Source organism: Cherax quadricarinatus, chromosome 19 (assembly GCF_038502225.1).
Source record: "Cherax quadricarinatus isolate ZL_2023a chromosome 19, ASM3850222v1, whole genome shotgun sequence".
NCBI classification, from domain to species: domain Eukaryota; kingdom Metazoa; phylum Arthropoda; class Malacostraca; order Decapoda; family Parastacidae; genus Cherax; species Cherax quadricarinatus.
Genome location: NC_091310.1, coordinates 47,383,400 through 47,403,137, shown reverse-complemented (window position 1 = coordinate 47,403,137; position 19,738 = coordinate 47,383,400). Strand labels below are relative to the sequence as shown.

Sequence of the window (19,738 nt, the reverse complement as noted above, 5' to 3'; positions counted from 1 at the left end):
TCAAGTATCACAACAGTGTCACCACAACTGCGAGGAAAATGATAGGACAGATAATGAGAACCTCAAAACAAGGGATGCCAAGCCAAGATAATCCTCTAAGTCACTTGTTCTATCAAGGACGGAATAATGTACACTAACAGCCCATTTCAAGGTAGGCAAAATTGTAGGTCTGGAGAATGTACAGAGGACCTTCGCTGTACGTACAAGTTCAGGAAAGTATTTCAATTACTGGGAACGCTTGAAGGCCTCTGACCTGTACGCCTTAGAGTGCAGCGAGAAAATCCCAGAGGAAATGGTCCCAAATCTGCACACACAAATCACTCCCTATGAAAGTAAAAGACACGGCAGACGGTGCAACATACCCCCAATGAAAAGCAACGGTGCCATGAGTACACCAAGAGAAAACAGAATAAGTATCAGGGGGGCCAAAAACTGTTCCACAGCCTCCCATCATACATAAGAGGGATTACGAACAGACCCCTGGCTGTTTTCAAGAGGGACCTGGACAGATACATAAAGTCAGTACCTGACCAGCCGGGCTGTGGTTCGTACGTTGGACTGCGTGTAGCAAGCAGTAACAGCTTGGTTGATCAGGCCCTGATAAACTGTTAAGCCTGATCATGGACCGGACCACGGGGGCGTTGATCCCCAGAACACCATCGAGGAAGACTAGGTAGGTAGACCTCACATGTGGTTAACCTTGCTCCAGGTTTACAATAAATGTTTGGTGATAACCCAGTATTATTGTTTATCAGAGGCAGCCACAGCTTCCCTCTCCTCAGTGTCATTCCTAGATTTAATTATATTTCAAATAATTACCAACCCTTCTGTGGTTATTTATTTATGGCAGTTTCTGCTTATACACAGTTAACATAACTGTGACCTACACATTACAGCGAGTTACTGGTCACTGTTGAGGGACACAACTGTGACCTACACATTACAGTAAGTTACTGGTCACTGTTGAGGGACAACTGTGACCTACACATTACAGTAAGTTACTGGTCACTGATGAGGGACACAACTGTGACCTACACATTACAGTGAGTTACTGGTCACTGTTGAGGGACACAACTGTGACCTACACATTACAGTGAGTTACTGGTCACTGTTGAGGGACACAACTGTGATCTACACATTAGAGTGAGTTACTGGTCACTGTTGAGGGACACAACTGTGACCTACACATTAGAGTGAGTTACTGGTCACTGTTGAGGGACACAACTGTGACCTACACATTAGAGTGAGTTACTGGTCACTGTTGAGGGACACAACTGTGACCTACACATTACAGTAAGTTACTGGTCACTGTTGAGGGACACAACTGTGACCTACACATTACAGTGAGTTACTGGTCACTGTTGAGGGACACAACTGACCTACACATTACAGTGAGTTACTGGTCACTGTTGAGGGACAACTGTGACCTACACATTACAGTAAGTTACTGGTCACTGTTGAGGGACACAACTGTGACCTACACATTACAGTGAGTTACTGGTCACTGTTGAGGGACAAAACTGTGATCTACACATTAGAGTGAGTTACTGGTCACTGTTGAGGGACAAAACTGTGATCTACACATTAGAGTGAGTTACTGGTCACTGTTGAGGGACACAACTGTGACCTACACATTACAGTGAGTTACTGGTCACTGTTGAGGGACAACTGTGACCTACACATTACAGTAAGTTACTGGTCACTGTTGAGGGACACAACTGTGATCTACACATTAGAGTGAGTTACTGGTCACTGTTGAGGGACACAACTGTGACCTACACATTACAGTAAGTTACTGGTCACTGTTGAGGGACAAAACTGTGATCTACACATTAGAGTGAGTTACTGGTCACTGTTGAGGGACACAACTGTGACCTACACATTACAGTGAGTTACTGGTCACTGTTGAGGGACAACTGTGACCTACACATTACAGTAAGTTACTGGTCACTGTTGAGGGACACAACTGTGATCTACACATTAGAGTGAGTTACTGGTCACTGTTGAGGGACAACTGTGACCTACACATTAGAGTGAGTTACTGGTCACTGTTGAGGGACACAACTGTGATCTACACATTAGAGTGAGTTACTGGTCACTGTTGATGGACACAACTGTGACCTACACATTACAGTGAGTTACTGGTCACTGTTGAGGGACAACTGTGACCTACACATTACAGTGAGTTACTGGTCACTGTTAAATGACAACTGTGAACAGTACAACATACAAACATAGTTGTCAGCTTACCATCAGCCAAATAATCATAGATCCACTTCTTCTTGGGCGGATGCGTCCACTTTTCCCCTGGATCCACTTGTTTCAGTCCCATGATGAGGTGAGAGGTGGGCGGGTGTTTGTAGGGCAACACTGCACACCCTCACACGGACGGTTCTCTACGCAACACTACACTCAACTCATTACAAACACCTACACTAGCCAGGCTTCATAAACAGTTGCAGCGCGTCGTGCACATTATGCGACGATGATAGGAGACTAAAGGGTCAAGAAGTGGGTGAGAGTCTCCATGGTTGAGGAGAGAGCGCTACAACCCGCCACACTGCACCACACATAGCTACACACTGTATGAGGCGACCTTGACGCTCCGCCCGCCCGCCCGCCCTCTCCACCAAACGGGTTCACTCGGCCTCTGCAACAACTGGTGGTGAGCGCCAGCACAGCCGCACCAGCACCAGTCACGTCGTCAAGGTGGTGGGCGGGGCAGTACGCCCGTCCACCTAACAACCACTCCCTACACACTAGCAGCAGTGGGCAACCCCGGGGCGACGGAGAGGTGCGTCCTCCTCCGGCGCCCGTATGTGACTCTAGTGAGTCAGGAGCGATGAACCCGTCAACCCGACCTGCCAACCTGTGACTACTCCCTCCCTCCCTCACCTCCCTCCCTCCTTCCCATCATTCCCTGCGGGTCTCCTACACTGCCCCTACATTCACGCATAAACACTCACCTACCTACTACCTCCTCTGGTTCACATACACTGCACCTGTCACTTTTCACACCAGTGTCATGTCACCCACTAACACACAACCTTCAAACACAACACAACAGAATAAATAAAAAAATGGAAGCTTGACGTTAGACAAGAATTATGGGGCGTGTTAACGAACATGAAATGTTCAGAATTTATCTTAACACATTCACCAGAAAACTACTCTAGCAGGAACCTCCAGAACTATTGTTCTGACACCCTACACCCACCCTCCAGGACTGTTGCTCTGACACCCTACACCCACCCTCCAGGACTGTTGTTCTGACACCCTACACCCACCCTCCAGGACTGTTGCTCTGACACCCTACACCCACCCTCCAGGACTGTTCTGACACCCTACACCCACCCTCCAGGACTGTTGTTCTGACACCCTACACCCACCCTCCAGGACTGTTGCTCTGACACCCTACACCCACCCTACTGTTCTGACACCCTACACCCACCCTCCAGGACTGTTGCTCTGACACCCTACACCCACCCTCCAGGACTGTTGTTGTTGTGACACCATACACCCACCCTCCAGGACTGTTGTGACACCCTACACCCACCCTCCAGGACTGTTGTGACACCCTACCCCACCCTCCAGGACTGTTGTTGTTGTGACACCATACACCCACCCTCCAGGACTGTTGTGACACCCTACACCCACCCTCCAGGACTGTTGTTGTTGTGGCACCATACACCCACCCTCCAGGACTTGTGACACCCTACACCCACCCTCCAGGACTGTTGTGACACCCTACACCCACCCTCCAGGACTGTTGTTGTTGTGACACCCTACACCCACCCACCAGGACAGTTGTTGTGTGACACCCTCCACCCACCCTCCCGGACTCTTGTTGTTGTGACACCCTACACCCACCCTCCAGGACTGTTGTTGTTGTGAATCCCTACACCCACCCTCCAGGACTGTTGTTGTTGTGACACCCTACACCCACCCTCCAGGACTGTTGTGACACCCTACACCCACCCTCCAGGACTGTTGTTGTGACACCCTACACCCACCCACCAGGACTGTTTTTGTGACACCCTACACCCACCGTCCAGGACTGTTGTTGTGACACCCTACACCCACCCTCCAGGACTGTTGTTGTTGTGACACCCTACACCCACCCTCTAGGACTGTTGTTGTTGTGACACCCTACACCCACCCTCCAGGACTGTTGTGACACCCTACACCCACCCTCCAGGACTGTTGTGACACCCTACACCCACCCTCCAGGACTGTTGTTGTTGTGACACCCTACACCCACCCTCCAGGACTGTTGTTGTGACACCATACACCCACCCTCCAGGACTGTTGTTGTTGTGACACCCTACACCCACCCTCCAGGACTGTTGTTGTTGTGACACCCTACACCCACCCTCCAGGACTGTTGTGACACCCTACATCCACCCTCCAGAACTGTTGTGACCTCCAGGACTGTTGTTGTTGTGACACCCTACACCCACCCTCCAGGACTGTTGTCGTTGTGACACCATACACCCACCCTCCAGGACTGTTGTGACACCCTACACCCACCCTCCAGGACTGTTGTTGTTGTGACACCCTACACCCACCCTCCAGGACTGTTGTTCTGACACCCTACACCCACCCTCCAGGACTGTTGTTCTGACACCCTACACCCACCCTCCAGGACTGTTGTTCTGACACCCTACACCCACCCTCCAGGACTGTTGTTGTTGTGACACCATACACCCACCCTCCAGGACTGTTGTGACACCCTACACCCACCCTCCAGGACTGTTGTGACACCCTACACCCACCCTCCAGGACTGTTGTTGTTGTGACACCATACACCCACCCTCCAGGACTGTTGTGACACCCTACACCCACCCTCCAGGACTGTTGTTGTTGTGGCACCATACACCCACCCTCCAGGACTTGTGACACCCTACACCCACCCTCCACGACTGTTGTGACACCCTACACCCACCCTCCAGGACTGTTGTTGTTGTGACACCCTACACCCACCCTCCAGGACTGTTGTTGTGACACCCTACACCCACCGTCCAGGACTGTTGTTGTTGTGACACCCTACACCCACCCTCCAGGACTGTTGTTGTTGTGAATCCCTACACCCACCCTCCAGGACTGTTGTTGTTGTGACACCCTACACCCACCCTCCAGGACTGTTGTGACACCCTACACCCACCCTCCAGGACTGTTGTTGTGACACCCTACACCCACCCTCCAGGACTGTTTTTGTGACACCCTACACCCACTCTCCAGGACTGTTGTTGTGACACCCTACACCCACCCTCCAGGACTGTTGTTGTTGTGACACCCTACACCCACCCTCTAGGACTGTTGTTGTTGTGACACCCTACACCCACCCTCCAGGACTGTTGTGACACCCTACACCCACCCTCTAGGACTGTTGTTGTGACACCATACACCCACCCTCCAGGACTGTTGTTGTGACACCCTACACCCACCCTCCAGGACTGTTGTTCTGACACCCTACACCCACCCTCCAGGACTGTTGTTGTTGTGACACCCTACACCCACCCTCCAGGACTGTTGTTGTGACACCATACACCCACCCTCCAGGACTGTTGTTGTTGTGACACTCTACACCCACCCTCCAGGACTGTTGTTGTTGTGACACCCTACACCCACCCTCCAGGACTGTTGTGACACCCTACATCCACACTGTTGTGACACCCTACACCCACCCTCCAGGACTGTTGTTGTTGTGACACCCTACACCCACCCTCCAGGACTGTTGTGACACCATACACCCACCCTCCAGGACTGTTGTGACACCCTACACCCACCCTCCAGGACTGTTGTTGTTGTGACACCCTACACCCACCCTCCAGGACTGTTGTTGTGGCACCCTACACCCACCCTCCAGGACTGTTGTTGTTGTGACACCCTACACCCACTCTCCAGGACTGTTGTTGTGACACCCTACACCCACCCTCCAGGACTGCTGTGACACCCTACACCCACCCTCCAGGACTGTTGTTGTTGTGACACCCTACACCCACGCTCCAGGACTGTTGTTGTTGTGACACCCTACACCCACCCTCCAGGACTGTTGTTGTGGCACCCTACACCCACCCTCCAGGACTGTTGTTGTTGTGACACCCTACACCCACACTCCAGGACTGTTGTGACACCCTACACCCACCCTCTAGGACTGTTGTTGTTGTGACACCCTACACTCACCTCCAGGACTGTTGTTGTGACACCCTACACCCACCCTGCAGGACTGTTGTTGTTGTGACACCCTACACCCACCCTCCAGGACTGTTGTTGTGACACCATACACCCACCCTCCAGGACTGTTGTTGTGACATCCTACACCCACCCTCCAGGACTGTTGTGACACCCTACACCCACCCTCCAGGACTGTTGTTGTTGTGACACCCTACACCCACCCTCCAGGACTGTTGTGACACCCTACACCCACCCTCCAAGACTGTTGTTGTTGTGACACCCTACACCCACCCTCCAGGACTGTTGTGACACCCTACACCCACCCTCCAGGACTGTTGTGACACCCTACACCCACCCTCCAGGACTGTTGTTGTGACACCCTACACCCACCCTCCAGGACTGTTGTACTGACACCCTACACACGCCCTCCAGGACTGTTGTTCTGACACCCTACACCCACCCTCCAGGACTGTTGTTGTGACACCCTACACCCACCCTCCAGGACTGTTGTGACACCCTACACCCACCCTCCAGGACTGTTGTTGTGACACCCTACACCCACCCTCCAGGACTGTTGTTGTTGTTCCACCCTACACCCACCCTCCAGGACTGTTGTTGTTGTGAAACCCTACACCCACCCTCCAGGACTGTTGTTGTGACACCCTACACCCACCCTCCAGGACTGTTGTTGTGACACCCTACACCCACCCTCCAGGACTGTTGTTGTTGTGACACCCTACACCCACCCTCCAGGACTGTTGTTGTGACACCATACACCCACCCTCCAGGACTGTTGTTGTTGTGACACTCTACACCCACCCTCCAGGACTGTTGTTGTTGTGACACCCTACACCCACCCTCCAGGACTGTTGTGACACCCTACACCCACCCTCCAGAACTGTTGTGACACCCTACACCCACCCTCCAGGACTGTTGTTGTTGTGACACCCTACACCCACCCTCCAGGACTGTTGTCGTTGTGACACCATACACCCACCCTACAGGACTGTTGTGACACCCTACACCCACCCTCCAGGACTGTTGTTGTTGTGACACCCTACACCCACCCTCCAGGACTGTTGTTGTGGCACCCTACACCCGCCCTCCAGGACTGTTGTTGTTGTGACACCCTACACCCACTCTCCAGGACTGTTGTTGTTGTTACACCCTACACCCACCCTCCAGGACTGCTGTGACACCCTACACCCACCCTCCAGGACTGTTGTTGTTGTGACACCCTACACCCACCCTCCAGGACTGTTGTTGTTGTGACACCCTACACCCACCCTCCAGGACTGTTGTTGTGGCACCCTACACCCACCCTCCAGGACTGTTGTTTTTGTGACACCCTACACCCACCCTCCAGGACTGTTGTGACACCCTACACCCACCCTCCAAGACTGTTGTTGTTGTGACACCCTACACCCACCCTCCAGGACTGTTGTGACACCCTACACCCACCCTCCAGGACTGTTGTGACACCCTACACCCACCCTCCAGGACTGTTGTTGTGACACCCTACACCCACCCTCCAGGACTGTTGTACTGACACCCTACACACGCCCTCCAGGACTTGTTCTGACACCCTACACCCACCCTCCAGGACTGTTGTTGTGACACCCTACACCCACCCTCCAGGACTGTTGTGACACCCTACACCCACCCTCCAGGACTGTTGTTGTGACACCCTACACCCACCCTCCAGGACTGTTGTTGTTGTTCCACCCTACACCCACCCTCCAGGACTGTTGTTGTTGTGAAACCCTACACCCACCCTCCAGGACTGTTGTTGTGACACCCTACACCCACCCTCCAGGACTGTTGTTGTGACACCCTACACCCACCCTCCAGGACTGTTGTTGTTGTGACACCCTACACCCACCCTCCAGGACTGTTGTTGTGACACCATACACCCACCCTCCAGGACTGTTGTTGTTGTGACACTCTACACCCACCCTCCAGGACTGTTGTTGTTGTGACACCCTACACCCACCCTCCAGGACTGTTGTGACACCCTACACCCACCCTCCAGAACTGTTGTGACACCCTACACCCACCCTCCAGGACTGTTGTTGTTGTGACACCCTACACCCACCCTCCAGGACTGTTGTCGTTGTGACACCATACACCCACCCTACAGGACTGTTGTGACACCCTACACCCACCCTCCAGGACTGTTGTTGTTGTGACACCCTACACCCACCCTCCAGGACTGTTGTTGTGGCACCCTACACCCGCCCTCCAGGACTGTTGGTGTTGTGACACCCTACACCCACTCTCCAGGACTGTTGTTGTTGTGACACCCTACACCCACCCTCCAGGACTGCTGTGACACCCTACACCCACCCTCCAGGACTGTTGTTGTTGTGACACCCTACACCCACCCTCCAGGACTGTTGTTGTTGTGACACCCTACACCCACCCTCCAGGACTGTTGTTGTGGCACCCTACACCCACCCTCCAGGACTGTTGTTGTTGTGACACCCTACACCCACACTCCAGGACTGTTGTGACACCCTACACCCACCCTCTTGGACTGTTGTTGTTGTGACACCCTACACTCACCTCCAGGACTGTTGTTGTGACACCCTACACCCACCCTGCAGGACTGTTGTTGTTGTGACACCCTACACCCACCCTCCAGGACTGTTGTTGTGACACCATACACTCACCCTCCAGGACTGTTGTTGTTGTGACACCCTACACCCACCCTCCAGGACTGTTGTGACACCCTACACCCACCCTCCAGGACTGTTGTTGTTGTGACACCCTATACCCACCCTCCAGGACTGTTGACACCCTACACCCACCCTCCAGGACTGTTGTTGTGGTGACACCCTACACCCACCCTCCAGGACTGTTGTGACACCCTACACCCACCCTCCAGGACTGTTGTTGTGACACCCTACACCCACCCTCCAGGACTGTTGTTCTGACACCCTACACACGCCCTCCAGGACTGTTGTTCTGACACCCTACACCCACCCTCCAGGACTGTTGTTGTGACACCCTACACCCACCCTCCAGGACTGTTGTGACACCCTACACCCACCCTCCAGGACTGTTGTTCTGACACCCTACACCCACCCTCCAGGACTGTTGTTGTTGTGACACCCTACACCCACCCTCCAGGACTGTTGTTGTTGTGAAACCCTACACCCACCCTCCAGGACTGTTGTGACACCCTACACCCACCCTCCAGGACTGTTGTTGTGACACCCTACACCCACCCTCCAATACTGTTGTTGTGACACCCTACACCCACCCTTCAGGACTGTTGTTGAGACACCCTACACCCACCCTCCAGGACTGTTGTTGTGACACCCTACACCCACCCTCCAGGACTGTTGTTGTGACACCCTACACACGCCCTCCAGGACTGGTGTTGTGACACCCTACACACGCCCTCCAGGACTGTTGTTGTTGTGACACCTTACACACGCCCTCCAGGACTGTTGTTGTTGTGACACCCTACACACGCCCTCCAGGACTGTTGTTGTTGTGACACCCTACACCCACCCTCCAGGACTGTTGTGACACCCTACACCCACCCTCCAGGACTGTTGTTGTTGTGACACCCTACACCCACCCTCCAGGACTGTTGTTGTTGCGACACCCTACACACGCCCTCCAGGACTGTTGTGACACCCTACACACGCCCTCCAGAACTGTTGTTGTTGTGACACCCTCACCCACCCTCCAGAACTGTTGTTGTTGTGACACCCTCACCCACCCTCCAGAACTGTTGTTGTTGTGACACCCTCACCCACCCTCCAGAACTGTTGTTGTTGTGACACCCTACACCCACCCTCCAGGACTGTTGTTGTTGTGACACCCTACACCCACCCTCCAGGACTGTTGTTGTGACACCCTACACACGCCCTCCAGGACTGTTGTTGTTGTGACACCCTACACACGCCCTCCAGGACTGTTGTTGCTGTGACACCCTACACACGCCCTCCATGACTGTTGTTGTTGTGACACCCTACACACGCCCTCCAGGACTGTTGTTGTTGTGACACCCTACACATGCCCTCCAGGACTGTTGTTGTTGTGACACCCTACAGACGTCCTCCAGGACTGTTGTTGTGACACCCTACACACGCCCTCCATGACGACATGACGGAAGGAACAGACTCAAAGTGTCCCAGGCAGAACTACAAAGGGATCTAGACAGGCTGCAGGCCTGGTCCAGCAACTGGCTCCCGGAGTTCAACCCCACAAAGGTGCAAAGTCATGAAGATTGGGGAAGGGCAAAGAAGACCGCAGACGGAGTACAGTCTAGGGGGCCAGATACTACAAACCTCACTCAAGAAAAACGATTTCGGGGTGAGTACATGTAACACCGATCACATCTCCTGAGGCGCACATCAACCAAATAACTGCTGCAGCATACGGGCGACTAGCAAACCAAAGAAGAGCATTCAGACATCTCCATAAGGAATCGTTCAGAACCCTGTACACCGTGTACTTTAGGCCTATATTAAAGTATGCAGCACCAGTTTGGAACCTACATCTAGCCAAGCACGTAAGGAAACTAGAGAAAGTGCAAAGGTTTGCAATAAGACTAGCCCCGGAGCTAAGGGGCATGTCCTACGAGGAGAGGTTAAGGGAAATCGACCTGACGACACTGGAGGACAGGAGAGATAGGGAGGACATGATAACGACAAGGTGGAGGAATCGACAAGGTGGACAGATACAGGATGTTCGAGAGATGAGACACAACAACAAGGGGTCACAGTTGGAAGTTGAAGACTCAAATGATTCACAGGTATGTTAGGAAGTGTTTCTCCAGTTACATAGTTGTCAGAAAGTGGAATAGTCTGGGAAGTGATGTAGTGGAGGCAGGATCCATACACAACTTTAAGAAGAGGTATGATAAAGCTCAAGGAGCAGGAAGAGTGACCTAGTAGCGACCAGTGAAGAGGCGGTGCCAGGAGCTGTGACTTGACCCCCTGCAACCACAACTAGGTGAGTACAACTAGTTGAGTACACACACTCAACTACTACACAGAGAGAAGACCGCAGATGGAGTACAGGCCCGGGGTCAAAGACTGCAAACTTCACTCAATGAAAAGGATCCTTCGGTGAGTATCATACCGAGCACATCCTCTGAGGTGCATATTAACCAAATAACTGTTGCAATGAATGCACGTCTGGGAAATCTAAGACTAGCTTTTAGACAACTATTTAAGGAGTCATTCACGACACTACACACTGTACGTCAGGCCCATACTGGAGTATGCAGCACTAGTACGGAACCCACACCTGGTCAAGCATTTCAAGAAACTGAATAAAGTGCAGAAGTTTGCAACTAAACTAGTCCCGGACCTAAGAGGAGAGGTTAAGGGAGCTCAGCCTGATGACACTGGAGGACAGGAGGACTAGGGGATAATACGATAACGTGCAAAATACTTAAGAATAATTGATAGGGTGAATAAGGACAGATTGTTTGAGAGATGGGAAACCGAAAGTAGACAACTCAGATGATTCACAGGGATGTTAGGAAGTAATTCTTCGACCTGGAGATTGAAGCAGTAAAGGTAGGATGCATACAGAGCTTTAAGAAGAGGTACGATAAGGATATCTAAGCCAGGAAATTGAACCTAGTGGTAACCAGCGACGGGAGGGGAAACAGGAGCTAAGATTCGACCCCTGCAACCACATATAGATGAACACACACACACACACACACACACACGCGCGCGCACACACGCACGCAGACAGGGTATGGACTGATGTAGCCACTGTGTGGCGAAACGTTTCCTCAATTAAGATACCCAAGAGTTGCACATGTGTAATTTATCAGGTTTAGCGTTTTCTCGTGAAAATAATAAAAGGGTCAGGAACCCCTGGTGGGCCACTGAGGTATCCAACAAGTTGCCAGGAACCCCTGGTAGACTGTTGAGGGGGCCCACCAAGCTGTCGGAAACCCTTGGTGGGCCACTGAGAGGCCCAACAAGCTGCCAGGAACCCTTGGTGGACCACTGAGGGGCCCAACAAGCTGCCAGGAACCCCTGGTAGACCACTGAGGGACCCAACAAGCTGCCAGGAACCCCTGGTAGACCACTGAGGGACCCAACAAGCTGCCAGGAGCCCCTGATAGACCACTGAGGGACCCAGCAAGTTGCCAGGAACCCCTGGTAGACCACTAAGGGACCCAACAAGCTGCCAGGAACCCCTGGTAGACCACTGAGGGACCCAACAAGCTGCCAGGAACCCCTGGTAGACCACTGAGGGACCCAACAAGTTGCCAGGAACCCCTGGTAGACCACTGAGGGACCCAACAAGCTGCCAGGAACCCCTGGTAGACCACTGAGGGACCCAACAAATTGCCAGGAACCCCTGGTACACCACTGAAAGACCCAACAAACTGTCAGGAACCCCTGATACACCAGTGAGGGGGCCAACCAACTGTCAGGAACCCCTGGTGGGCCACTTGTTACTCTTCACAGCCGGGCTGTGGTTCGTACGTTGGACTACGTGCGACTAGCAATAACAGCCTAACTGATCTGGCCCTGATCCACCGGGACCCCTGGTCATGGACCGGGCCGTGGAGGCGTTGATCCCCGGAATATCCTCCAGGTAGGTAGACAATCACTGCTTCCTTTCTCTAAGGAACTCTTTGATGCAGCGGAGTACCTTCCCAGGTTTTCCTGCCTGCTTCTCCGGTTTTTGCCTCAGTCTCATGTGGGGTAGAGTATTGAATGCCTTCTTTCAGTCTCAGAAAATGCAGTCAACCCAATTCTCTCTCTCCTGTCTCGCTTCCGTTACTCTGTCGTAGAAATCCAAAAGGTTGGCAAGCAAGACTTGCCGTCTCTGAACCTGTGTTGGTGCTCTACCACTATCTTCTCCTTTACCTTGCTCGCTATACATGTCAGAGAAACTGACCTGTCATTCAATATGTCCTACCTATCTCCTTTCATAAGTATAGGCACTACGTTCACTGTCTTCCATATCTCTGGCAACTATCCCGTGTTCACTGACTTCTTGTAGATCACAGCCAGGGATTAGGACAATGCTTCTGCTCCCTATCACAGAAGCCATGGTGACACCCTCTTAGGTCCCACCTCCTTTAGACAACTTTATTCCGAAACGTTTCGCCTACACAGTAGGCTTCTTCAGTCGAATACAGAAAATAGGCAGGAACAGTAGAGATGTGAAGACGATGTAATCAGTCCATCACCCTTGTAGTCGTAGAATTTGAGGTTGTCAGTCCCTCGGCCTGGAGAAGTTCAGTTCCATAGTCAGGAACTATCTGAAGATCAAGCGACAGTGCGGAGACTTAAATACTGTCGGAAGGAGAGGTGCAGAGTAGTAGTAGTAGTAGTGGTAGTAGTAGTAGTAGTGAGAATGTAACCACTGATAGGTCATGTCCCTCTCAGATCCAACACTTCTCACTTGAAAAGCTTGTCAAAGGTGTTTTCTGTACCAAGATGCCATGTGTTGCAGTGTCTGACAAGATGAACATCAAAATGGTATACAATACCGACAGGTTGTTAGGTAAGACACATATGCAACAGTTAGACAACTTTATTCCGAAACGTTTCGCCTACACAGTAGGCTTCTTCAGTCGAATACAGAAAATAGGCAGGAACAGTAGAGATGTGAAGACGATGTAATCAGTCCATCACCCTTGTAGTCGTAGAATTTGAGGTTGTCAGTCCCTCGGCCTGGAGAAGTTTAGTTCCATAGTCAGGAACTATCTGAAGATCCTGACTATGGAACTAAACTTCTCCAGGCCGAGGGACTGACAACCTCAAATTCTACGACTACAAGGGTGATGGACTGATTACATCGTCTTCACATCTCTACTGTTCCTGCCTATTTTCTGTATTCGACTGAAGAAGCCTACTGTGTAGGCGAAACGTTTCGGAATAAAGTTGTCTAACTGTTGCATATGTGTCTTACCTAACAACCCACCTCCTTTGATGTATCCAGCTCTAAAAGTTGTTACCTCATCCCTTGTTGTGTGTCTAGTGTCCTGTACATGTTAATGCACTCTTTCCCCTGGGCTTTCTGGCACCGCCCCCTTGATCATTAAAATGGTATAAAATACCGACAGGTTGTTAGGTAAGACACACATGCAACAGTTAGGTATCTTTATTTCGATACGTTTCGCCTACACAGTAGGCTTCTTCAGAAGAAGCCTACTGTGTAGGCGAAACGTTTCGAAATAAAGATATCTAACTGTTGCATATGTGTCTTACCTAACAACCGCCCCCCTTGCTACTAAGACATCCTAAATTGCTTGTTCACCACTTCACAGCCTTTTTCGACATTATTCCATGTGCGTGCGTGCGTGCGTGTGTAAATTTTAATAAAGTATAATAGTAAAATATCAGGGTAAGAGTAAATGGTGAGGTGTGCTCAAGCCTGGGAGCTCAGCGATAAGATATTAACGTCTCCTGGGAAGAAAAAGATAAAGAAAAAAGCCGGCTTACCCATGAAGTGCTTGTGACCTGTTTCGAGGGTTATTGTGCCCTTGTAGCTGGTGCTGAGGTCAGCCAAGATTTCTTACTGAGTGTTGCAGATGAATGGTTCAGAGAACCGACAAGTTGATAAATTTGACACATGTGCAACACTTGGGTATCTTTAATAAGGAAACGTTTCGCCACACAGTGACTTCATCAGTCCATACAAAGGAGAATGGTGAAGAACAGGAGGAGTTTGAAGCAGAGGGACTGATTACCTCAAACTCCTCCTGTTCTTCACTATTCACCTTTGTATGGAATGATGAAGCCACTGTGTGCCGAAACGTTTCCTCATTAAAGATACGCAAGTGTTGCACACATGTCTAATTTATCAACTTACTGAGTGTTGTTGGTGCTAGCGGCCGGTAACCTGACTCATCACACATGCTCCAGTTAGTGTTCTAGTCTACTCTTGAATATTTCAACCTTTATTCCGGAAATATTTATTTTATAACGGACTGACAATGTTTGATAATTATGACTAATTTACCTGTGACCAGTTTCTGGAGTTTTCCTACTCCGCAGCGCCGCCCAGCCCAGGGCCTAGGGCAGGCCTCACGGCGCGTCGCGGCACTGCCCGGCCCAGGGCCTAGGGCAGGCCTCACAGCGCGTCACAGCGCCGCCCGGCCTAGGGCCTAGGGCAGGCCTCACGGCGCGTCGCGGCACTGCCCGGCCCGGTCTAGGTCCAAGGGCCTGGTCCAGTGGCGCACTTTTTTTTCACTGTTTATTTTATTATTCTTATCATATCTCCCATTCCAGAAAGCTGTTATGGAAGTGTGTAAATTTGGGATGTGAGCCTCAAGTAACTTCCGTGTATATATTATGTGGCATCTCTTGTGTTGCAAAGCGTGACTGGGTCAACAAGTTGATAACTGGGTGAAGGCACGTAATACACACCAAACTTTAATTCTACGCGACGTTTCACTCATGATTGTGCTTCATCAAATCTACAAAAAAAAAAAAAAACTTTATGTACATCCTGGTGAAGGAAAGAGGTATAAAAAAGTACCTTTATTCTGTTGTGTGGTGTTATGTATCCCAATGACGACTGTGAAGCTTAGATGTTGTACTGATTCTATGCAGGAACTTAACAGATATACAATACACTTATTGTTGCAGTGTGTTCTCTCTGCTACAGTCTTGGTGCTTCCTATATACTACAGTTCTATCATTGCTACTATGAAAGGTGATGTTAGCACAGACCAATATTAAAGTACGAGAAGAAAAATTTACTGAAAGAGTTAAGAGTACCATCACTGGCGTGACTTGTTAAAGTTATCATTCATCCTGTCATTTTCTGACTTTTGTCGCTTTTACTGTAATCTCTAAATGATAAGTTGTCGAACAAATAATTAATTGTCTTGCATATCTCATCACTCATCAATTTACATATATACTAAGGACTAAAGAAGGAAATGTAAAAAGTAGTGATAATGACAAGGTACTAAAGTTTGTGTGGATGCCATCTGATGTTAACCTCCCAGTGACTGGAAGCGCTGATCAACTGGCACAACTGTAGTAGCTAACTGACCAATAGATCCAACAGATACAAGTTATAATTAACATAGTAGCCTACTGGCCAACAGATACACGTCATAATTACAACACATCGCTTTTATTTATGTAAAAAACTGTGTGAACCTGGCAAAGCATTAGCTTCATTGTTTCTGCACACAACTGCTACACACGTACAGTCTTCAGAAATCTTATGTTTCAGTAGAATACACAACTAAAAGTTTTAAGCTAATCTGACAGTTCTTACACCTATCATATATAGTTTTTATTTGCCTTTCCTGTATTTGCATATTTCATTTACATTTGATCAACACAAATGTAGTAAGTGAGAAACCATTTGTGAAGCTACCTATGATGTTATCCCGTTACCCTCCAGGTATCCAGGTAACCCCCCCACACACACACGCAATTACATAGCCCTTATGAGCACTGTTAACTTAATGGTCATTAATGTGATCTTAATAATCACTATACAGTATTCGATAATACCTGCAGAAGTATGTCTTCAAGATAAGGTGTGTTAAGTAGTATAATGACAAAATGCAGCGTGACTATCTCCAGTCTCAATGTATGTACTGCCCACAAGCTCACCTTCATGACTTGGGGTGAGTGCATCAGAGACAGAGATATAGAGAGCGAGAGAGACAGACAGAGCACCTAACCCCCCCCCCCACACACACAGGGAGGCTATGAGTGGGTGTTAGGTGGGCTTGGCTAGCTACTCCGCATTTTGGCTATTTATTTCCAGCGTGGTAGAGCGCCGCGACTCTTTTACTAAAACACTCACCACTCCAATGCTTAGGAGATCAGGCTCAGGATCCCCGGCTTATTCTCAACAAACATTAGACAAGCCTAGCCCAGGGCCGGGCTGCGAGAGTAGGAAAACTCTTGAAAGCCTTCAAAGGTATATCAAAGATGCAAACGATAATAAATCCTGCAGCCAGGTTGGATAAATACATGAGTGAGAGGGGTTGGATTTGAGTGGGACTTGCATATGAATAAAATACTTTTTTTTTTATCACACTGGTCGAGTCCCACCAAGGGTGGGAAATGTAATAATGTTGGTAGAATTACCGACAATATGTAAAGTAAAAGGGCACAAGTGCAACTAATGTGACATTTTATTTTGGCAACGTTTCGCTCTCCAGGAGCTTTGTCAAAGCTCCTGGAGAGCGAAACGTTGCCACAATAAAATGTCACATTAGTTGCGCTTGTGTCCTTTTACCTAACACACAATCACCGAGCACAGGGTCGGTGCCAGAATTGTAAGAGTGTACTACACAAACACACACACCACACACACACACACACACACACACACACACACACACACACACACACACACACACACACACACACACACACACACACACACCGTGGGCACTATGCCCGTGCCAGCACTACTGAGCAACAGGGTTAATTCAGGTGTGTTTAGCTCCACGTGTGCCAAGCGTGTTTCCGATTCAGTACCTGCTAGCACGATGTTAGTGTGTGGAGTAGGGGGCATATTGGAGTGCCTGAGGTAGTCAACTTGTGGAGGTAGAGGCATTGGAGGTTGTGACATAGGGTAAGAAGTGGTGTGAGAGGTAGTGGCGTGGGAGGTAGTAATGAGTGATGGGTGAAGGGGTACAATGAGTCATGTGTGGCAGGCTGGCTACCTGACGACCATCACAGCCACAACAGCACTGCTTCAAGGCGCAGCTGTAGCGTCTTATGTCATTCTCCTCACAATATAAAAACAACATTCACCAGATTAAGACTTTCAATTGGTGTAAGTCAAGTAAGTAAGTAAGTAAGTTTATTCAGGTATACACAAATACAGTTACATAGAATTATCATCTTACCTAACAACCACAAGGGGAGTTGAATAGTAGCTCTAGGCCTTTCGTGTTACAGTCAACACATCTTCAGGAGCTTGCAATGTTGCAGAAACGAGTAGGAAGTCCAGGTAGATTAGTTCAGAGGAAGTATTCTAACTAGTGTCGAATCTACCTGACCTTCCTACTCATTTCTACAATAATACAACAGGTTCTTGAATATGTAGGTAGGTAAGATACATGGGCAACAGTTAGGCAGCTTTATTCAAAGACGTTTCGCCCACACAGTTGGCTTCTTCAGAGGCAGCAGTAGTAATGAAATAAAGTTGACTTAATCAGTCCATCAATATTGGAGAAAAAGTGTGTGAAGTGGTGAGTCCCTCAGCCTAGACATAATTGTACTTATGTGTACCTCTGTCTCAGGATCTCGGTGAAAAAAGTCACTAAGTAAGAACATAAGAACGAAGGAACACTGCAGAAGGCCTACTGGCCCATGCGAGGCAGGTCCAAGTCTCCTACCGGCTTAAGACAATGCACCCAACCTAGTCAGGTCAGGTCACATTGACTTAAGGGACACAAGGACACTAAGGACACAAGTGCAACTAATGTTTACAATAATGTCTTATCACTGATTTCATCATTGCTTAGTTAATCTTAAGTTAATTTTAAGCCAGCCCGTAATGCTATGCATATAAGTGGCTTTGGCATGCTGCTCTTACCTGTATTTTTTTGTACCTCTGTTTGTATGCTAAATTTCTAAATAAATAAATAAATAAATCATACATAGCAGCATATGTGTAGAGAACCTGGGATAACCCAAAAAAGTCAGACAGAGTGACTTATTTCCATTGGGGTCCTTTTACCTTATTATTATAATATGAAGGTTATAATATTTTCTTATTATTCTACAATGAAGATAACATCTTATTATCATAATAAAAAGACTATCTACTACACCAAGGTCATTAAGACTATCTACAATACGAGGGTCATTACTAGGAATATGGTAAAATTTACACGTATGTTAGCTAAAAATAGAAAATCATTCCCCTCCCTTTCTGTAGCTACATTCATCAGACACCTTTTGGCACTCTTCTTGATCTGGTTCATACTATGACTGGCTTTGACATGTGCGGGCAGTCTGTTCCATTCCTTTATTGCTGTACAATAAAAGGTGTTTGAAGCCTGGCCACTGACTGTGGGTACTACAAAGTTGTGCTCTCTCCCCCTAGTACTATGATTGCTTTGGTTCCCAACCTTGACAAAATTGACAGCAAGATATTCTGGACACTGTTTGTGAGCAATTTTATAAACATGATTTAGCTTCAGTTGTTTTACTCTGTCTTCCACATTCAGCATATCCAACTGCTGTACGTTATACGTACGTTATACTCGCCACTAGCCTGCTATAACTCCAGTTGTCTACAGACAGTCAGTGATAAGCTAGAGATCACACTTGTAGTGTCAGCAAAGTCAAGTCATGGTCTGTCTGTCTGTTTCAAGTTGCTACCAGTCACTCTCAGTGGGGGCTACCACAACACTGACTCACGCAACGGAATCCGTCACAGCGAGGCAACAGGTGCATCATGTATTGCCTCACCCATGTCACCTGGTCACAAGCGTCAGTTCAGCCAGGGTGTAATGATCAGGTAGGCCTTGGGGTCGCTGGCAGTCAAGAAGCAAGTCTGGGTTGGGCCGGGACGACAGGTTAAAAACCTTTAGACTTCCTTGTATATCCGCACTATTATATACTAA

General features: G+C 49.3%; 1 protein-coding gene across 3 annotated transcripts in view; it reads right to left on the bottom strand.

Annotated features, from left to right (window-relative positions):
• LOC128705668 (TSC22 domain family protein 1) overlaps positions 1–19,738 on the bottom strand; it is a 245,834-nt gene that overhangs the window by 68,744 nt on the left and 157,352 nt on the right. The window contains exon 1 of one of the 3 annotated variants that reach the window (XM_070086796.1): positions 2,251–2,827. The exons of the other annotated variants lie outside the window; for them this stretch is intronic. Within the exon in view, the coding sequence (XP_069942897.1) occupies positions 2,251–2,332 (82 nt within the window). The 5' untranslated portion in view covers positions 2,333–2,827. Of the gene's footprint in view, positions 1–2,250; positions 2,828–19,738 lie in introns of those variants that run through there. 3 annotated transcript variants of the gene reach the window in all.